At 38.7% G+C, this 18,839-nt stretch overlaps 2 protein-coding genes across 15 annotated transcripts; one reads left to right on the top strand and one right to left on the bottom strand.

Annotated features, from left to right (window-relative positions):
* The first annotated feature begins 317 nt into the window (after positions 1-317).
* Positions 318-13,159, top strand: LOC107263374 (F-box/LRR-repeat protein 15). Of its 5 annotated transcripts, XR_003058439.1 has the most exons (5): positions 4,728-4,854; positions 5,620-7,098; positions 7,523-7,860; positions 8,115-8,247; positions 8,331-8,698. XR_003058439.1 is itself a non-coding variant. In XM_015730508.2 (4 exons), exons 2-4 carry the CDS (start codon positions 6,904-6,906, stop codon positions 8,611-8,613), a joined length of 816 nt encoding a protein of 271 aa, XP_015585994.1. In that variant the 5' UTR covers positions 318-542; positions 6,897-6,903; the 3' UTR covers positions 8,614-8,698. The 5 variants fall into 5 exon arrangements, 4 of the variants coding, with proteins under 4 accessions (XP_015585994.1, XP_024936475.1, XP_024936476.1 ...); XM_015730508.2 differs by lacking the exons at positions 4,728-4,854; positions 8,115-8,247 and adding an exon at positions 318-542 and having other exon boundaries at positions 6,897-7,098; XM_025080707.1 differs by lacking the exons at positions 4,728-4,854; positions 8,115-8,247 and adding an exon at positions 573-829 and having other exon boundaries at positions 6,897-7,098.
* Positions 1,984-18,188, bottom strand: LOC107263372 (RNA-binding protein lark). Of its 10 annotated transcripts, XM_025080687.1 has the most exons (10): positions 18,062-18,188; positions 16,413-16,576; positions 15,503-16,048; positions 15,050-15,119; positions 14,845-14,944; positions 13,166-13,213; positions 3,564-3,771; positions 2,825-3,100; positions 2,302-2,710; positions 1,984-2,175 (listed from the first exon to the last, which is right to left on the bottom strand). In XM_025080687.1, exons 2-10 carry the CDS (start codon positions 16,554-16,556, stop codon positions 2,048-2,050), a joined length of 1,929 nt encoding a protein of 642 aa, XP_024936455.1. In that variant the 5' UTR covers positions 16,557-16,576; positions 18,062-18,188; the 3' UTR covers positions 1,984-2,047. The 10 variants fall into 10 exon arrangements, with proteins under 10 accessions (XP_024936455.1, XP_024936451.1, XP_024936452.1 ...); XM_025080683.1 differs by having other exon boundaries at positions 14,845-15,119; XM_025080684.1 differs by having other exon boundaries at positions 14,845-15,119; positions 18,058-18,179.
* Positions 18,189-18,839: the final 651 nt, after the last annotated feature.

Here is an 18,839-nt window from a genome sequence, read left to right as displayed (position 1 = left end):
ACCGAAGTTCGTCGTTTAAACAATTAAATTGTTAATGACAAATAAAATACAACTTTTTCAGCTTGATACCAACATTTTCTGAAAACTGTAAGTACTATTACTTTTTAAATAGCTACCTCGTGGACGGCTAACAAGACAGTGGCGTAAAGAATATATATATATAGCGAGTCGAGCCAAGCGTCTAGGCTGGCTTAGCTCTTCGCCAGCAAACTTGGCTACACACATATACTATATGTGTGTGTAGTTTTGACACAACGGTACTATGCTACGGGCCCCGCAAATCGCTCACGTTACTGAGATCTACGGCGAGAAACAGCTATCGCCATCTATTGGATTCTCAAGATAGTAAAATACGGGCCGAATCTAATTTGCCGTTTTTTGCGTTTGTCAAACAGTTATTGACAAAATTATTAGATCAGCCCGCTTTGTATCGTCCATAGCAAGGCGGATCTTCTCGATTAAAGTGTGACGAGTGTCCTGATTCGCAGAAAAATGGGATTTAGTGAACGGTCGTAATGGCGGCGCCCATGATGGTTTGACAGGTCAGAAATGCACGATTTCTTTACGTACATTTTTCTAACAGTTGAAACATTTTTCGCACCTAAATTGAGAAGAGCCGCCAGCCGTATCGCATAACGAAGCGGGATCATCAAAGATTTTGCTAAATCATTTCAAAATGAAGAAGAATAACGGAAAATACGTTTCCTCGCTGGTGACGTCACGCAATATATATAGTTAAACCAGCCAGACAGCAGCCTTAAAGGATATTTGATAGTGTCGTAAATTCGTAATGTGACATACGTATATTGCAGCTATATGTAAACGAAAAGTAATTTATGAAATTATTTATCTGATCAAGTGTCCGTAGTTTACCTGATGTTTATCCGTACAAGCCTCTGCGCTCACTAATAATATATGCCTATGAATTGTTACTACGCTAATTATTTCATTCGCACTTTCGAAACGTGAAATAAGAAGTGTTACATTTAGATAAAGATAATGTGTTACTAGGAGCTATACATCTTTTAACGCACTTTATCAATTTTTTGAATGTAGGTACCTTGCGTAGACAATTTGCAGATTTTTTACCAGCTGATGAGCAATTTCGCATTTTTTAAGCTTTGGAACTCTTTTCAACTAACAATAAAAGTAAAAACAGGATGCTTATTGAATGTAGATTTGATTTCGTGCTCCGATTATAAGGTGATAATTTATTGGCCTCTTGGCTAAACCTTGAATGGGATATTTGATATTTGAACTTACCTGATGGTCTAATAAGGTGAAACTGAATAAAATACTTTATATATTTGATGATACGTGACAATATAAATTATCTTTAATATATATCTATAAAAATAACATTTCTGAATTTACTGTTGTCTTTACCCATAGAACAAAAACTGCAAGTAGTTGTGAATAAATTAAAATAATTTCTCCTAGTATGTATATATTGCTTATTGTTCACGTAGTACATGATTCACTGGCTTGTAAAACATTTTTAACTATTCATTACCTTCAGGTGACAAGCATTAGAGGGATTCTCCTAAAAGGTAAACTGTTTGTAGATTTTAGGAGAACGATGAACCGCAACCAGTAAATTTTAAACTCGTATATAAACAATGACGAGGAATGTATAAATGGACATTTTTTATATTCAAATTTTTTGTGTAGGTAGTTGCAGAAGAGGTTGTAGATTGGTATTCGTGCATCCTACAGAAAACCTGCTTGCTCTTTTTTCCCGACGTGTTTAACATCTAAAATTCATAATTATGATTAATCGTGCTGAACATTATTAAAAAGTAATCCGTTACATTGATCCTTACGGGATAAGATTAATACATTGTGGGAAGTGATTTCCTAAATTGTCAGATAGAATCACATCATTATGTATTTATCGATAGCAACGTCGTAAGTAAACTATATATTATTGGTACGTGAATATAGGTAATACTTTTTGAATAGAAAAATAAATGTTACAAAGTCTTCAAGTGAAAATATGTATTATTGTTAAGTACAACGATATTCAACGCCTAACGAAATCGTTTAACTATGGAGCAAAGTTTGGCTTTCCTTCATAAGTACAGCCAGACTTTTGAATTATTTGGGTGGCTGCCCAGATGCCACATTTAATACATACTTCTATACTTTGACCTTGAATTAATTGCGCTAGAAAACCTGAAAATGGTAAATGACGGAAAATTTGAATTATAGGAACAATTATTTTGATACATGTGACATCTTATAAGTAGTCGTAAGTTTGCGTAATATAGGAGTACGTATGTGATACAATAATCTTCTTACCTCCAACAAAAGCATCTCCCGCACCATTAGTATCTATAACTTTTTCAGCAGGTAACTTTTCTGCAGGAAACTCTGTGACAGTATTGTCCCTGGCTAAAATCACCGGACCCTCTCCTTGAGTAATAATAACAATTCGCTTTCTCTTGTCATTAATTTTCTCCATTCTGGAAATTTTTAATGCAATTTCCTTCCTGTCAGTAGTCTGAAAGTCATTTGCTTTGGCGAACGCATCTGCTTCCGTTTCATTTCCAAAAAGAATATCCACGTATGGCAGAGCAGCCCTCATAGGCTTTTTGAATAATTCACACAGAAATGGCGCGCTGAGATTCATTGTAAACAATTTATTTTTCTCAAACGCATGTTTGGCGATAATCTGTATCGTTTCTGGACTGACTGTCAAGAAAAATCCCTGGGGTATAGAATTAGAAAGTCTAATGTTTAATATACTTTTCAATGGACGCAAGAAATTGTAAAAGAACAGACTCTTTGAATTCCTTGCATAAATAAAAAAACTTGTACTCACTGATATGTAAAAGTAATCAGCTGAATCAATTAGTTTCTTATTTTCCGGTTCCTCTATGTGTGATGGACAGAAGCAGTTGGCAGCTGCTAAATTCGCACAAAGAGATCGTTCCTTTCCTGTTATCAGAACTGCGCAAGTACCAGTGGTTTCTTTATCTGTATAATGATATCGAACATTTATGCCACTAGAGCGAGCACGTTCTTCTAAAATTTTTGAATATTTATCTTTGCCAACACATCCCATATATATTGTAATGTTCGGTTTTTCAAGGAACCACTAGAAAAAATATGCCAGACTTAATAATTGCTGAGAAACAGTGTAATTAAAAACACTTACATTATAATGCTATAGTTATTAATATTATGTCTGATATCATGGATCTGATATCAGACAAACCTACATAAAAAAATATGAAGAAACGATACAACATAGCTTTGCAAGATGCCAAACTGTATTAAATATCAGTATTGACTAAGAATAATAAATGATATGTAGAAGTTACATACATGTACGTGACTCATACAATATTATCTATGCTACTTGTGTCAAATGGAAATTTCCATGATCTAACAATAAACTATTGCTTAACGGAACAAGTGATTATTTAGCATAACTGAAATAGGCTTGACTTCATGCTGATATTGGCTTATAACCTTTGACATGAAGATTCTATCTGTTAGTAGCAAAGAATTTTAACGACTAAATGTACAAATATGTGAAACTATGTGAAAATATTTACCTGTGCCACACGCATACTATTTTGTACTGAACCGCCAGCAATAAAGTCTGCGTGGTACTGTTCTATAAGCTCATCATATAGAGGCTTATGTTTCTCTTCAGCAAGTATTGCATTGTTGGGTTTCAAATCATATTTCTTCAAAAAATCTTCATCAACAGTAGCAGAGATATCAAGCAGTGGGTTGCCCATTCCCAAAAGAAGACCTTCCCTAAAATAATATAAATATAGACAATACACTTTTCCACTAAAATGTCTTACACTTTAAAAAATAATTCATTGTCTATAAATAAGACTAAACTTTAACAATAATATCCCTGCTATTTACTGCATGTCAACATTTATCTATTAAGTGGATTTATCACTATTAAGTAAATGCACTTTCCTGTGTTGGGAACTACATTATTTAAATAGACCATACTTAAATAAGTGTTTCATTTGATTATTGAGTTTTAAATATGTCGCAAGAAACAAAACTAAATCATAACAACAATAACTGATGAAAAAATATTGCATATATCGTTTAGATATGAATTTTTAAAAAAATCACGAAAATTAAACAGATTTTTTACATTGTAAAACATCCTCAATTAGTAGTTACATAATGATGACATGCATCACACTTCCGGAATGCCGTTTTAATATTCATAAAGTGACTGTGTTATATTTAATCCAATAGTATTTTTAATGGGGAATTACTGATCGCATTCCGTTCTGCGATTGCAATTCTTCAGTGAGTGGTATGAAAGTATAACCTCGAAATAATTTGCATAAAACCATATAAGTCTATCAATCTTTATTAGTTGCAATGCAACTACAAATATGCATTACGAATGATTTTACATACGATGTTTGATCATCACTAATGTTAGTAAACCCACGCAATAGGAAAGAATTTATACAGGACTATCGTATTAGAATCTTAGTATAAGTTAGCTTTGACACATGTGGCCTCGTGCAATACTATAATCGTCGTACCGTAGTTTTTCAGCCATAATGAATCAGGCTGGTATTGACGGGTAGAAACAAAAGCGTACTTCTTTCTTGGCTGGCGGCAACGCGCCAACTGGAAAGGAATTCCAAATGCCAGAATATAATAGACTTGAGAATTTCCATGTGACCAGGTTAAACGTGGCGCCATCTTTGAAATTTTTACAATTGGATTGTCGAACAACCAATCATTGACAACATTGCCCCACTCGTATCAAGGAAGTTGGAGCCAATCGTTTAAAGACGCAACATCTGTTATCTCACGTTAGATTGTTACGTCTGAGAGATTCGTATTCAATAACAGGTCAGATATATTAAGTTTACTTGTTTAACAACTTTAGATTGTTCGTTTATACGTTGACGCAGATGAACGACCCATATACATACTTAATTTTACATATGCGTTGAGACATGATACTAAACCAAATAACAACTCGCATTATAATCCGTAATTGTTGCGTTATTATAAATCTAATTTAATCTTATTAAGATAATGTTGTTGCTGGTTTATGGGCTGGCTAGAAAGATATAAAATCTATTTTCTAATCACATCTAAAAACACCTACTACTACTCATTATCAGAAACATAACACTTAAAATGCGGCTATTGAACACAACTTATTTTGTTTAGAGTAAAGCTTCAATGGCCATTATATAACTCCGGGTATAATTTATTAAAGCAGAAAAAATGTTGCGATTATGAAACTTGCAATACTTACGTAATAATGGTAAATTACATTTCTCGCTGGCAGTCGTAATCTTTCAACGTTCCACTAGCTATTGATTCTCAAAGGACTGTGTTCTTACACGAGTAATTTTTAAGTGGTCACGCGATACACGTATCCTAGTTACCTATTCCATATAAAAAAAAGATTTTACAAAAATAGACAACTGGCCTCGCATATACACGTTTACCGTCAAGTAGTTAATCATTTACAAAAAAAAAGGCTTATCCTTTTCGTAATTTTTACGTAATATAAATCGATAAAGAAATTATAATCATACTTACTTTCATTTTATTTCCATATTCATGTATAGTCACGGCTGATAATTTAAATAATTTATTTAGACAGCTGATAACGCTTGGCATGTCACCACATCAAGAGCAGAAATCTGAATTTTTCGATGACTAACCGAACAAAAGAAACTTGACCGTCTACCGTATCTCAAAATTCTCTAACAGCAACAACAGAGAAGATTTTGTTATAGCATACACGATTATTTAATAAACGATAAAGAACAAAGATGGGACACCACGTATGCCCAAAATGCATATAAAATCGCTCGTGACGTTTGCGCCTTGCGAAACACGAAGGAAAGCATAGCACATGGAAGTAGGAAAATAAAATTGAATATGAGTGATCCGATTAGCCACATATATACATTAACAAGTTTTATTATATGGAATTGCACAGGCATTTATCAGAAGACGATTCTTTATTCACTGGAGAATGATTCCCATCATGAAAATCAATGTTCAGCTTGCAGGTTAGTTAACGTACACTAACGAGACGACAATAAACTGCAGGAAGAAGTCTCTAACTCGTCTGGGCGAAGATCCAGGGCTGGTGAGCAGCGGTATAACTGTAATATTCATACAAGTCTTTGACAAGATAAAAAAAAGAAGAACCAAAGTTTTCAAGAGTGCCGGATTCAAGTGACAATGCCTGCAGTACCAATCACACGTAAATTACGTAACAATTGCAAAGCATTTTAAAAGACGTAAATTTTAACTATCTGGCTTTGTAACAGCAAGTGATGGATTTCGCGTGTGCATAAGGTAGCCAGACTTAAGAGACAGAGAGAGAGGAATAAAAGGGAACTGGTCCAGCTACCTACGAGCTACGTTAACAGTGGATAGAAGGGGGGGCACGTGGATGGAAGAGAGAGATCATTCTGGTTGAATTCATTGGTGTACGATACCTTCGTCTTTCAATGGAAGATACTAAAGTTTTAGAAAGGTGCAAAGATCCAAGATCGAGCGAGATAGAAGGTCGCGTAGCGAGGACATCATCCCCATAGCCAATAAGGACAGACACAGCCTATTCCTCGTAGCTAGAGAGGAGGCGCACGAGAGTTTCGTGTCCTGTACCGTAGTTTCGAACGTGTCTAACGTCAGCTTCTCCTGAGAAAGAAAAGATCAAATCTCTAGAAAAAAAAAAAAATAAGGAAAAAGAAGAAAAAAAGGAAAAAGAAAAGAAGCGTTCCCGCCGTTAACATTAACTGTACAAGGTGAATGAAGGATGAACGGTTGAACGATGTATATATATATATACACACACACCATACCCACAGATATATATATATATATATATACAGACGCAACCCAATTCTTTTTCTGTACAGAGAGAGAATGTTACGACTGTTGGACTTGCCTTGGAACGACGTGGTTTACACCCAAATATTTAGTCGCCTGGATCTACAGGACCTCGTGCGACTGCGATGCCTTTCAACGGAGTTTGAAGTCCTGGTCGACAATTACATTGCCACTTGGGAAACGTTGGACCTCTCGCGGTGGCACGTGAGCTTCGAGCCGAGCGCCTTCGAGGTACATGTCTTACATCCAGAGCCTCGTGCCTCTCAAGTCCTATTATCACACCATCAGATTATAATATGCACAGAGATTTCCAGCCTCTTATAGAACACATTCGCTCGGTAATGGCTCACGGCGCGGTCACCTCTCCGTGTACGTAAGATTCGCGCGTCCCACGCGTACAAAGAGAGGAGAGAGAGAGAGAAAGAGAGAGAAAGTAGAAGCACCGATTATCCATCCTCTTGAACGAGAAAGAGAGAGAGAGAAAATACCGACGACGACGACGACGACGACGACGACGAAAACGACGACGACCAACCGACGACGAATACGATGACGAGATCGATGACGAAACGAGACTCGATATCTCTGTGTATTTCCGACGCGGTCCCGTTGACCACTCGTTTTCATTTTTTTGTTCTTTTCCACTTCTCTCAAGGTACTCGTAACGACCTGCATGAGCCTCCGCCGAGTGAATCTCACCGGCAGCGTCTGGCTAGGCTCCCGTCACGTGGTCGAGCTCCTGCACCGGCATCCCGAGCTGACGCACCTGGACTTAAGCGGTTGCAACGGCGAGCACATGCGAGGCTCCGACTTCGTCGAGATAACCAAGTGCCGTAATCTCACGTCCGTACGTTTACGAGGATGCGCCTGGGTCGAGGAGCCATTCCTAATGAGCTTGCTCCGATACAACGAGAACCTGCGTGAACTCGTACTAGCCGACTGCTATCGCCTTTCCGACGAGGCTCTCCTCTCCATGTTCCACGAGACGAGCAGGTATCGCTTATCATTTGTGTACAATAATTGTTATCGTTCGTATATCACTTTCCTTTTCTCTCTCTCTCTCTCTCTCTCTCTCTTACAATTTCCACTGTTTATTTCCCTTCTCTATACAAGCTTACCTAATACAAGATCCTCACGGACACTTCGAAAGGTCGATCGATCCTTCCGTCTCCCAAACCCAGCCGGCTTCGTTTCCCCCCTTCGCGTTAGTCGGACTGATTTACCGTTTTCTATCTTCACTGCTAAAGATGCAAGTGACAACTGGCCACGAGAGACGAACATTCTGGGTTCACAAGAACAGCTCGGATGATCGTCGTTCCAAAACGTTCGTACGACCGCGCTTGGCATAATGGACGCGGTGCACGTGGTTCCAGGACCAAGGTTAAAGACTCGCGCGATGCTGGTGCCAAAAAAGTGATACTCTTTCGAAGCTCAGGGCTAACGTTGCGTGTATCGTTTTGCAGGTTGACGTGCCTGTCTTTGAAAAATGCCACCCTGTCGGACCGGAGCCTCTACGAGCTCGGCTCTCGCTGCAGGACCATCCGTGAGTTAGATCTGCGATCCTGCTCAAAGATCACCGACGCGGGCTTGCTCTCGCTGAGGTCGCTGCCGGCTTTAAAGAAGCTACGCGTCAGCGGCTGCGTCCTCATTACGGAGCGCGGTCTGGCGTCGATGCGTGGTCGTGTAGAAATTGATTTACCGGCCAAGCTGATTTGTGGACCAGGGCCGTTGAGCCTGCAAGTTTGATTGGGCATCGTCGTGCATCGGCTCTTCGAAAAAGCAACAATGCGACAGGCTCGAGAATCCCATCTCACGACCATGCTTCACTTCCCAAGATCTTCGACTCGATCCTCTGAGTCTTTAACCTTGGCTGTGAACACATACTTGGATTAAAAAAGATAGTACGACTAATTATCCTAGATCGGTGTACGGAAGGAATGGCACCTGGGACTGTCACGTGTGCCCAGAGGCAAAAACGGGGAAGGTCTGATTTTTTTCTCGATTTTCATATCCCACTACACCCCTTTCACTTCTTAATCGCTTGGCTCCTTCGAGTTTACCTTTGCCACGCGAGAACACCGAAAGTCGAGAGAACAATCGTTCCTTCCCAGGGCGCATCTCTACCAAGTGCGCAGAGATACCACTTGCCCTGAGGTATTAAACGTAGAGGCCCCCGTCGAGAGCCAATAAAGGTGGGTCCCCGCACATTGCGATGCAAAAGAATATCTCTTCGCACGTCTTGGTCATTTATTAAAGTAAGAACTAGCAAAGTCACAAGTGTCATGATTCAGATATACAAACAAGTGAATTATTGTTTTAAAAAAAATAAAATAAAATAAGAAAAGAAAGAAAGACAAAGAAAATACGGCATTAAAGTTCAATAATACAGTTTAGTAATCCACGTCCGTATATGCATGAAGCGACTTATTCGCACTGTACGCTAGCTCGTGCGCAACCACGTCATCTGCAGTGCCAATCGTTCTGAAAACATCAGTCACACAACGAACGGTATCATGTAGTACTCCGAATGCATACGATCACCCTTAAGTCATAAATATACAAAGGATCATATAGAAGAAGACAGAGATAGAGATAGAGAGAGAGAGAGAGAGAGAGAATCAAAAAGATTTTTCGTAACGTGATTCCTTTTCAACGCTATAGTGACTCATATAGAAGAAGACAGAGATAGAGATAGACACAACGAACGGTATCATGTAGTACTCCGAATGCATACGATCACCCTTAAGTCATAAATATACAAAGGATCATATAGAAGAAGACAGAGATAGAGATAGAGAGAGAGAGAGAGAGAGAGAATCAAAAAGATTTTTCGTAACGTGATTCCTTTTCAACGCTATAGTGACACGTTAAGAAAACAATAGCAATAACAATTTTTCTCGATAGATTTCTTTTCTCTTAACTTTTTTTTGTTCACACAAGAAAAAAGGTACATACACAGACTCGCACACATCACGCGCGCGCACGCGCCCGTACAACATGTAAAATTCGCATGGCACGCTTTTCAAAAGCGTCTACGTAATAGTGTCCATACAGAAAAAAAAAAATAAAAAAAAAAAGAAATGACAGTAAACACACGCGACGCACGTTGCACAAACATACGTATCCGCCGACGTGGATGAGACGTCAAAAAGACGGCAGAAGAAAAAAAATTTCTCATTCACGAATCTTTCTCAACGGGACGTTGCGTGAAAGGATCCGAAGTAAATGACCACTGTTTTTTTTTTCATTTTTTTTTTTTCAAGTTTCAACGTACTTTATTTACCGATCTATGAGAACAATATTATAAGCGCAGCAATGGAAAGGAGCACAGTTTAGGTTCGGAGGAGATATAACGCACGCGTCCTCCCTTTTATTTTATTTTAGAAGCACGAACGCCGCTTCCAACGAGAAAAACGAGGAGACTCGTAACTTCGCGCTCAACGAAATCTACCGATTGGTGTCATCCTCGTTAGAAGGTACACGCGTCAATCCCGTAGGAACCAACGATTCGTTCTTCCGCCCGAATGTCTTCCCGAAGGAAGCCGCAATCATGAGAGGATACCAAAGGACAAACGTATGGAAAGGAGGGGGGTGGGGGCAGGATACGCAATGACAAGGCGGGACAAGTAAAAAAAAATTAATAAAAGCGCCACGAGAAAAGCGATGAATGTCAAATGTAAGATGGAGCTGCTGAACAAAAAAAAAAAATGACTTTCAACAGGACTTTCTACATTTTTTATTTTTTTTTTCGGGACAATAATCGGGTAGGCGATATGTGTGTGCTAAAAGCAGGGCGAACGAGGAACGCGCTTGCGCGACAACCGCGGTTCACAAGGAGATCGCGGACGACGCAGGAAGCCAGCGAAGTTGGGGTTTTCTTGATTTAGGGATAATTTTTTTTTTTTAAGGGGGGTTGAATATGATGGTACGAACCGTAAGAAAAGGACGGTCGAGGGCGAGCGGTTAACAGGGAATCGGGGAAGAACGAGGGGGGGCTCGGTCGACGGATGATCAAGGAGATATTCAAGAGTAAAGCGGTGAATTGAAGAGACGCTGCGTTATTGAGTTTTTTTTTTCTTTTTTCGTGAATTTCACAGATACATTGTATTACATTCCATAATTTCAGCGATATATAATTAGTGAAAACACGAGGTCTTACGAAGAAAAAAAAAAGTATATATATATATATATATATATAGGAAAGGAAGAGAGAAGAAAGAAAAGGGGGGAAAAAAAACTTACACCAACCAGTGCAGTATTCTCGCGCGAGATACTTCTTCGTTACAAACTAAACGAGCCAAACTGTTTACCGTTTATACTCAGATAAGTTCATGTCGATTAATCCTAACTTAATAAAATGTTTACGTCACTATCCTATGGTATATAGCCGCTTGACCCAGTACAAGGTAGGTTCCCGGTTCTGGAACCGACACTTTCTACGGTGTTTTTTTTTTTTTTTCCTTTTATGTCCAATTGTACTTTAGTAATGATTACGGGATGATTAACGTGTGTCACCGGACCTATACGCTTACCTGATTCGATCAATCCGATGCTTTCGGTCGCACCGCTTACAATACATTGGACGAGTAAGAGAGAAGAGGCAAAACAAGTTGCTTGGTACGCATAGACGAAAATAAAAGTAAAACAAAAGAAAAAAGGAGTCGGCACACCTAACGAGAACCGATATAAAATCAAAAGGCTAATTGAGATTAATGACAATAATAAAAAAAAAAAAAATCTGTCTTATTGAATTTAACGAGTTGGTTCGATTGGTACACGAAGTAATTTTTATTGGGTTAATATAAAAGGTTAAGAGAGGGGTTGGTTATGTGCGGTGAGGAAAAGAGGGGGGAGAGAGAGGAGGCGACAAAAAATATACACATCAGTGACCTCTAGCGTAGTACGACGATTCGAATTGTCAAGAATTCGAGACCGTTACCCTCAACGACGTAATCGCGCAGTAGGTATAACGTGTCTGCTGCTAAACATTACAACGCATCTGATGTTTTTAATACATATTTTCGCTCGCTGAAAAATTTCATCCTACATGAAGTTCCAAAGTTTCTTATAGAGTGTCAAGCACGTTCCTCCTAGTATAGCTATATAGGCGTTCTCAATAAATATACATAATTACATTAGCATACGAAGCGTACAGGTCCGATTTTTTTTTTTTCTTTTTTGGAAATCACCGAGATATCCAAGAAGATCCTAACAATCTTCTGTACGAGTAATAAAACATGAAGCAGGCATTTCGGAAGGTAGGGATGTTTCTTTTCCTTATATTGTTTTTTTTTTTCTTTCTTTTTCTTTTACTTGGTTAAACTGTAGTGTCCAGTGGGGTTTTTTGCTTGGTGCGGGGATATGCGGGACTCACGAGAAAACGGTGCAGGAGGTTAACTAGGATGGTGCTTTGGATCGAGTAGAGTCTTGGGTCAGGAGGAATAATGAAAACTCAGAAGAAGAAGAAGAAGGTATTTTCTGTTTGTATAGCGCACTGCGGGGGGCAGCGTGTTCAGACAGAGCGGAGCGGCAGATCTTCGCGCGTGCAGATCGACAGACGGCCAAGAGTATCTCGGTCCCGAGGCTTCCTGCTAGCGACAGACAGAGACCGACAGACCGACCGATCCGAGATCCCGACGCGACGCTTTAGTATGGTGCGAACCGGCGCGACGGCGATGGCCCTCGTATTCCCGGTCTGGTAACCAAAATTATATCGTCAGTCATACGATCGAGATAAAACACGTTCACGGTTAATTGGCAGCTCGAGCTTTCGGTCGTGTTTCTCTCTTTTGTATATGTATTTTTTTTTTGTTATTATATCATATCATTTTGGGAAATCTCTTTAGCATTGGAGTTTGGCAGGAGAGCAGGGAGCTGCTGCTAGAAAATGTACTTCTGACGGTTTATGAGAGGGGAAAAAAAAAGAGAGTAATTTCTAAGAATTCTTTAAAATTGCAAATAACATGAGAGGCAGTAAAGTTTCTTCACTTAGAACTGAAATACTGATAAGATACACTGTTACGATATCTGTCACATTGGATAACGTTACTTTTGTTATCATTGTTTGATCTATAAAACCGCCTGATCCTGAGAGGATATAAGTACTGGTTAAAAAAAATTTTTTTTTTTCTACTTGTAAATAATCGCAGACTTTTTGACTTGTACAGATTGACTGGCGTGAGAAAAAAAGGTGCAGCAGGGACATCAGTTAATTTACAGAGGATCGGGCTTTGGGGTAACTCTAAGTTTTTCTTTTTGCTTTCAAATTCAGTAGAGTGATTTTTGATTGACTACTTACCTACGCTCCTCGAACGAATCTCGGCTGAAGTCCTCGTACATCCCTCTACTACAACAGCAGTGTAATGAGTAATCGATTCCGTTTATTATGAAATTGAAAACAGACAACCACTCTTGCTCCCTTGTCAAAGGCTTAACTTTGTGAATTACATCTCGTACAAGCTTGTTACTTTTACTTTTCTTTTTTTTTTTTTTAATCGTACCGTCTCTTTTCGACACACATCACGCGTTAAATTTGAGAAATTGAGATCATTTTGACCGCTCTGGGATACGGTTAAATAATTTAATTAAACATTTGTAATCAATATTATAAAAAAATACATATTTTTTTTTCGATTTCTGTTATTCATTTACATTGTGGTTAATCAGTGCGATTCTCTGCTCGAATTCTAACGCGTGAGTATGTCTAGTGAGATCAACCACAAATTCTACAATACAGAAGGAAGAGTTCGAATGTCCATAGACAGAGCGAAAGACAGGAATGAAAAAAAAAATTAATTATTTTAACCTATTTCTAAGGCAAGTGTAAAAGCTGGATTTGACGCCCATGCGATTAGCGAATTCCACGATGAGAAGAAAAAATGTAAGAGTTTACGTGATTCTTGAAAAAGATAAGCTTACAAGAAAAAAGGACTACAATATTGGGGAAGTCTGTTGATTTAGTAAAAGTATTTGTATCGCATGGAGATATCAGTTTAAATTCCAATAATAGGAATTAATGTTTTTTTATACAATGACTCGAGGTGACACATGCCATTTAAGGCAAACGGATACGGAAGGAAATCTGATAGTGAAGAATCTAATTGCAAGTATAAACCGTATGTGAGAGTTGGCCCACAATCCTCGTATGCTGATCTTTCCATACAAGGAACGGAATAAAAAGGGAGCAGGAAGGTGAGCGTCCCGCATTCTTAGGTCCTTGGTTCATTCTGATGCGTTACAGCACGAATTAAATTGTACACCCCAATGAAGAAATTAGGACAGGATGACTTTAGTTGGCATTCCGCAGAAACGGATCCTCTTCAAAAACTTCCGTATAACTTCTGCTTGAGTGAAGCACGTTAGATGGATAACTTGAAACATAAAGGATTCATGAAAGATAGAAACTAAACTTTCATTATACTTCCATTGCATCGGAGCCTATAAATTTTACATATTCGGAAGAACTAGTCATTACTTTTCAGTGATAATGAAGAATGAGACATTTAAGACTGCCCAATACCACGCGCTTCTTTTTCACTTCTTAATAAAGTAGCAAATGTATGTGTACGTTTCAAAGTTACACAGTTAGTATAGATATATATATTTTTTTAATTTGAAAGCTAGTCACTCCCAATAGGATCTGTATGGAAGAACCTATTACTTCAAATTCTATGGAGAATTTTTATGGCGGTTGGCCCTCGATGAGGGCATTAAGCCAAAAAAAAAAGGAACAAGAAGAAGAGCTTATGCCGGAACAAAGTAGGATATACATATACTTATGTTGGTTATATACATAAGTACGTAGTTCAGGAATTAAGGATTAATTAGGAGAAAACAGAGATCAGGCATGTTACGCGAAAAAATAAAAAATGATAGAACGATCAATTGCGAATTCGCATGAGCCATTAATCCAGTTTATAATGTTCACAATGTTAAGTCTGACGGGACAGTACCAGATTGATTGATCGGATGACTCACCTGAATCGTCCGTTATTGCCACTCGGAGGAGGTGATCGCCGGCTGAACATCCCGTACTCGTTGCCACGGGAGAAGCCGCTGTCACGCATGGATCCCATACCTAGAGGAGGCATAGGAGGCATTGGGTCTCGACTTGGGGGTAGTGGTGGCATTGGAAAGTCAAGCCCGCGCATGGAACTTCCCATGTCACGAGGCCCTGTCATACCCGAAAACCGCCTCTCGTAGAGGTCCCTGGTGTCCTCGAATCCTCTCCTGTCGTAGTAGCTTTCATAATCCTGTAATGCAAGCAAATCTTTTGGTTAAAACAGTTCACTTAAAGTAGTTCAATCTAAAAAAAAAATAAAAAAAAAAAATTACAGTGATACAAACCCCAGGAAGTGATGTTAAATTTGGATTAGTAGTAGGCGAGAAATTATAATACACAAAATAATATCTTACCATGCAAAGAACATTGAGTGATGTAACATAATAATAACAATCTGTTTAACCTTTAGAGAATTGGAAGACATTGTAACTTCTGGAAGTGGATGATATTTGACTTTTATGCGAAGGACCCACTAACGTGACAAATTTGTCCTATAAATATTTTCATAGAACTCGAGGAGACTCCCCGCTGGCTCTCTAAAGGTTAAAGGACGAAGATTAAGGCAGTACTTACTCCAAAGCGGCCACCACCCATCAACCTGTCGCGAAGGAAAGGTGGTGGCGGCGGTGGAGGATATGGGTCACGTCCAAACATTCGGTCCCTGAATCCATTGCGGTCCGGTCCTCCTCCCATACCCCCTTTAGGACATTCTTTAGACCAATGGCCACCACGGCCACATCGGTAACATTGTTCAGGATCACCCATTCCTGGCCTCTGTCGCACTCTGCTAGTGGAAATTTGAACCTTCATAGGTTGTCCATCCACCATCTGTCCATTAAGCTCCTTGATGGCATCATTCACATCACCTGTCGCTTCTAGATGCACGAACCCATAGTTTCGCACGATATCACATTCAACGACAGTACCATATTTGGCGAAAAGTTCGCGCACTTGGGGTGCTTTTGTATTGTCTGTTAGATTGCCGACAAAGATCTTGGTTGTCGGAGTGTTTGGCCCTTTGCGACTTTTGGCTGCTTCGCATTTTATTGGTTGTCCATGGACCATATGTCCATTTAAATTTTGAATTGCATTTCTGCCAGCCTCTTCATTTTCCATGTGCTGTAAGAAACGCAGTCGCTTTACGTTACCAAACATTTGATCAAGTAACAAAGCAATATAACTAAATTTAAGACATAATTCTTACTTTCAATGTGTGTGATGTCAGGATACGAATTATAATACTGCACACATTTTGCTACTTATGTAAACTAGAATATATGTAATTTTAATAAACTGATCGTAACAGTTATTTGTGAATCTTTTATTAATTACTCTCGCAGAACTCCTATTTATAGTATTTTTCATTGTATACTAGAATTTTTATTAACTCACGTATGGTGCAATACTCTGGTAAGTTGCAAGTTGCACAAATACAAAATAATGCTCAAGGCAGATGAAGTAAAATGTTATATATCAAACTTACCACAAATCCATAATTCTTTACGACGTCGCATTCCACGACCTTTCCATATTTCTCAAATAAGGGCTTGATATCGCCGTTCGCAGTCTTATCCGCGAGATTCCCGATAAAGATTTTGAACGTGCCCACACTGCTAAAACTCGGCATATTTCGGCCCGTATCAGAACCTATAACAAAAAAAAAAAAAAAACGATTTCTTAGTATATTCTTTAAAAAAATTAGTGTGCAAGAACTAATTGCTTCCAGGCTCTGAAATTCTCCAAAAAGATGAAATAAACGCAAAAAAATACCGTTACAGTATAATTTACTGCATGGTAGTACCGAAGCTTTGACGCAGTTAACTTTCACTGGGGGTCGACAACAAGTACATCAAAGGAAACTGACAATAGCTATGTGCACTGATCACTCGCATCAGAACCTATAACAAAAAAAAAAAAAAACGATTTCTTAGTATATTCTTTAAAAAAATTAGTGTGCAAGAACTAATTGCTTCCAGGCTCTGAAATTCTCCAAAAAGATGAAATAAACGCAAAAAAATACCGTTACAGTATAATTTACTGCATGGTAGTACCGAAGCTTTGACGCAGTTAACTTTCACTGGGGGTCGACAACAAGTACATCAAAGGAAACTGACAATAGCTATGTGCACTGATCACTCGCAAATGTCGTAAAAGAAGAATTCGCAAAACATTCGATAAATTAAATCCTTCACCCACGATTCAAAGGACTAAGCAATGAAACAGCAAATCACAGTGGCAAAGATGCCGGCTACCATCCGGATGCGAGGGAACTCGTAATGGCGGCCTCCCTCTGCGGTAGAGCGGTAAAGCTCTCGTCAACTCAATTTAACGCCACCAAAATTCTACTATTTGTTGTTTCTTTCCTTTCTCTTGTCCAACTCGCTCAACGCTTCACACTCGAATAATCGCAGTAATTTGGGACTGAATAACTGAATGTCGCAAAACACATCAGTCCGATTTGAAGACTAAGTGAAACTTGGCACGCCTGGAATTTTCCACGACAATAAACATTCAGGGATACAATACAAATGGGATTTTCAGTCTTATCCTCGCACTTTATTCTCCTACGGATATTCTCAAATGAATTTAGACACTTCACATGCTCATTTAACAGGACGAAGTCTATGCAAAGTCGCTTGTGCGACAGCGTCTTCGATATTGCGCTGTAGTAATTGAACCACGCGTTGCCGGTACGAAAGAAAAACGCTAGAGTAATGATTTGATCAGCCCAAAATATATAATTATCGAAAATAAGAATGAGACTGCCACGAGGCAGTAGATCGATATTTTGTTAAATTAATCTTAGTTTTACATAGAAATGTTGATAAATGCACGTGTGCACGTAGACGATTGATTCATCTGGTGGTATTCAAATAAGTAAAAAATTGAATCTGTTATATAACTCATTACAATAGAAAATTCATCTAAGCTGGTTTATATTACTTTTTGCAAAAAGGCGAATTACGTCGAGGACGCGAATAGAAGACAATGGCGTGCTTTCTTCCCCAAAAACATTACCGACTATGGAATAGTGGCGATTTCCACTGAACCTTGTAGCTTTTTCGGAAAATTATATTCACTATACTAATATCGACAGTCTTAGCAACATTTGTGAAAAAGATACGTACTCACCAAGTCAGTATTTCCGTAAAACTACGCGATAAGACACGACGCGAACTCGCACGCTTCCCGAGATAAAAAATGGCGGCCCGAAACAGGCCGGGTCTAGCTGAGCGTCATCCGCCCGACTCGGAACTCAGTATTACCAACGATTTACCGCTAAAGACCCCAAACCTGTTAACTACGTCCATTCAATTTTTTCATTTCTTTTTTTAAGAATTATTGTAACTGTGCTGCACATTACAAAAGTTTACAATAATATTCTCAATACGCTTATAATAATATTCTTGATATTTCATTATTTTTTTGTTCATATGGTGTATTATTCGTATTTAGAATAATGTTGGTGAACCTGATTGACACTCTCAGCATTTCAGAACGCATAATCGACAAATAGTAACTATGGGTATGTTCTGTAACTGTGCTGCACATTACAAAAGTTTACAATAATATTCTCAATACGCTTATAATAATATTCTTGATATTTCATTATTTTTTTGTTCATATGGTGTATTATTCGTATTTAGAATAATGTTGGTGAACCTGATTGACACTCTCAGCATTTCAGAACGCATAATCGACAAATAGTAACTATGGGTATGTTCAGCAGAAACACCGCTGAGGGAGCAAATACATTTGATTGGTCAAATCTCACACTGTTTCAAGATTAACGATCAAATGACCAATCAAATGTATTTGCTCCCTCAGCGGTGTTTCTGCTGAACATACCCTATACTTTGTCAAAAGCGCGAAATATGCATTTATAAATGGCAGAGTATGGCATTTGGTC

Source organism: Cephus cinctus, unplaced genomic scaffold (genome assembly GCF_000341935.2).
Source record: "Cephus cinctus unplaced genomic scaffold, Ccin1 Ccin1_scaffold0153, whole genome shotgun sequence".
NCBI classification, from domain to species: Eukaryota; Metazoa; Arthropoda; class Insecta; order Hymenoptera; family Cephidae; genus Cephus; species Cephus cinctus.
This window is presented reverse-complemented; position numbering and strand designations above follow the sequence as displayed.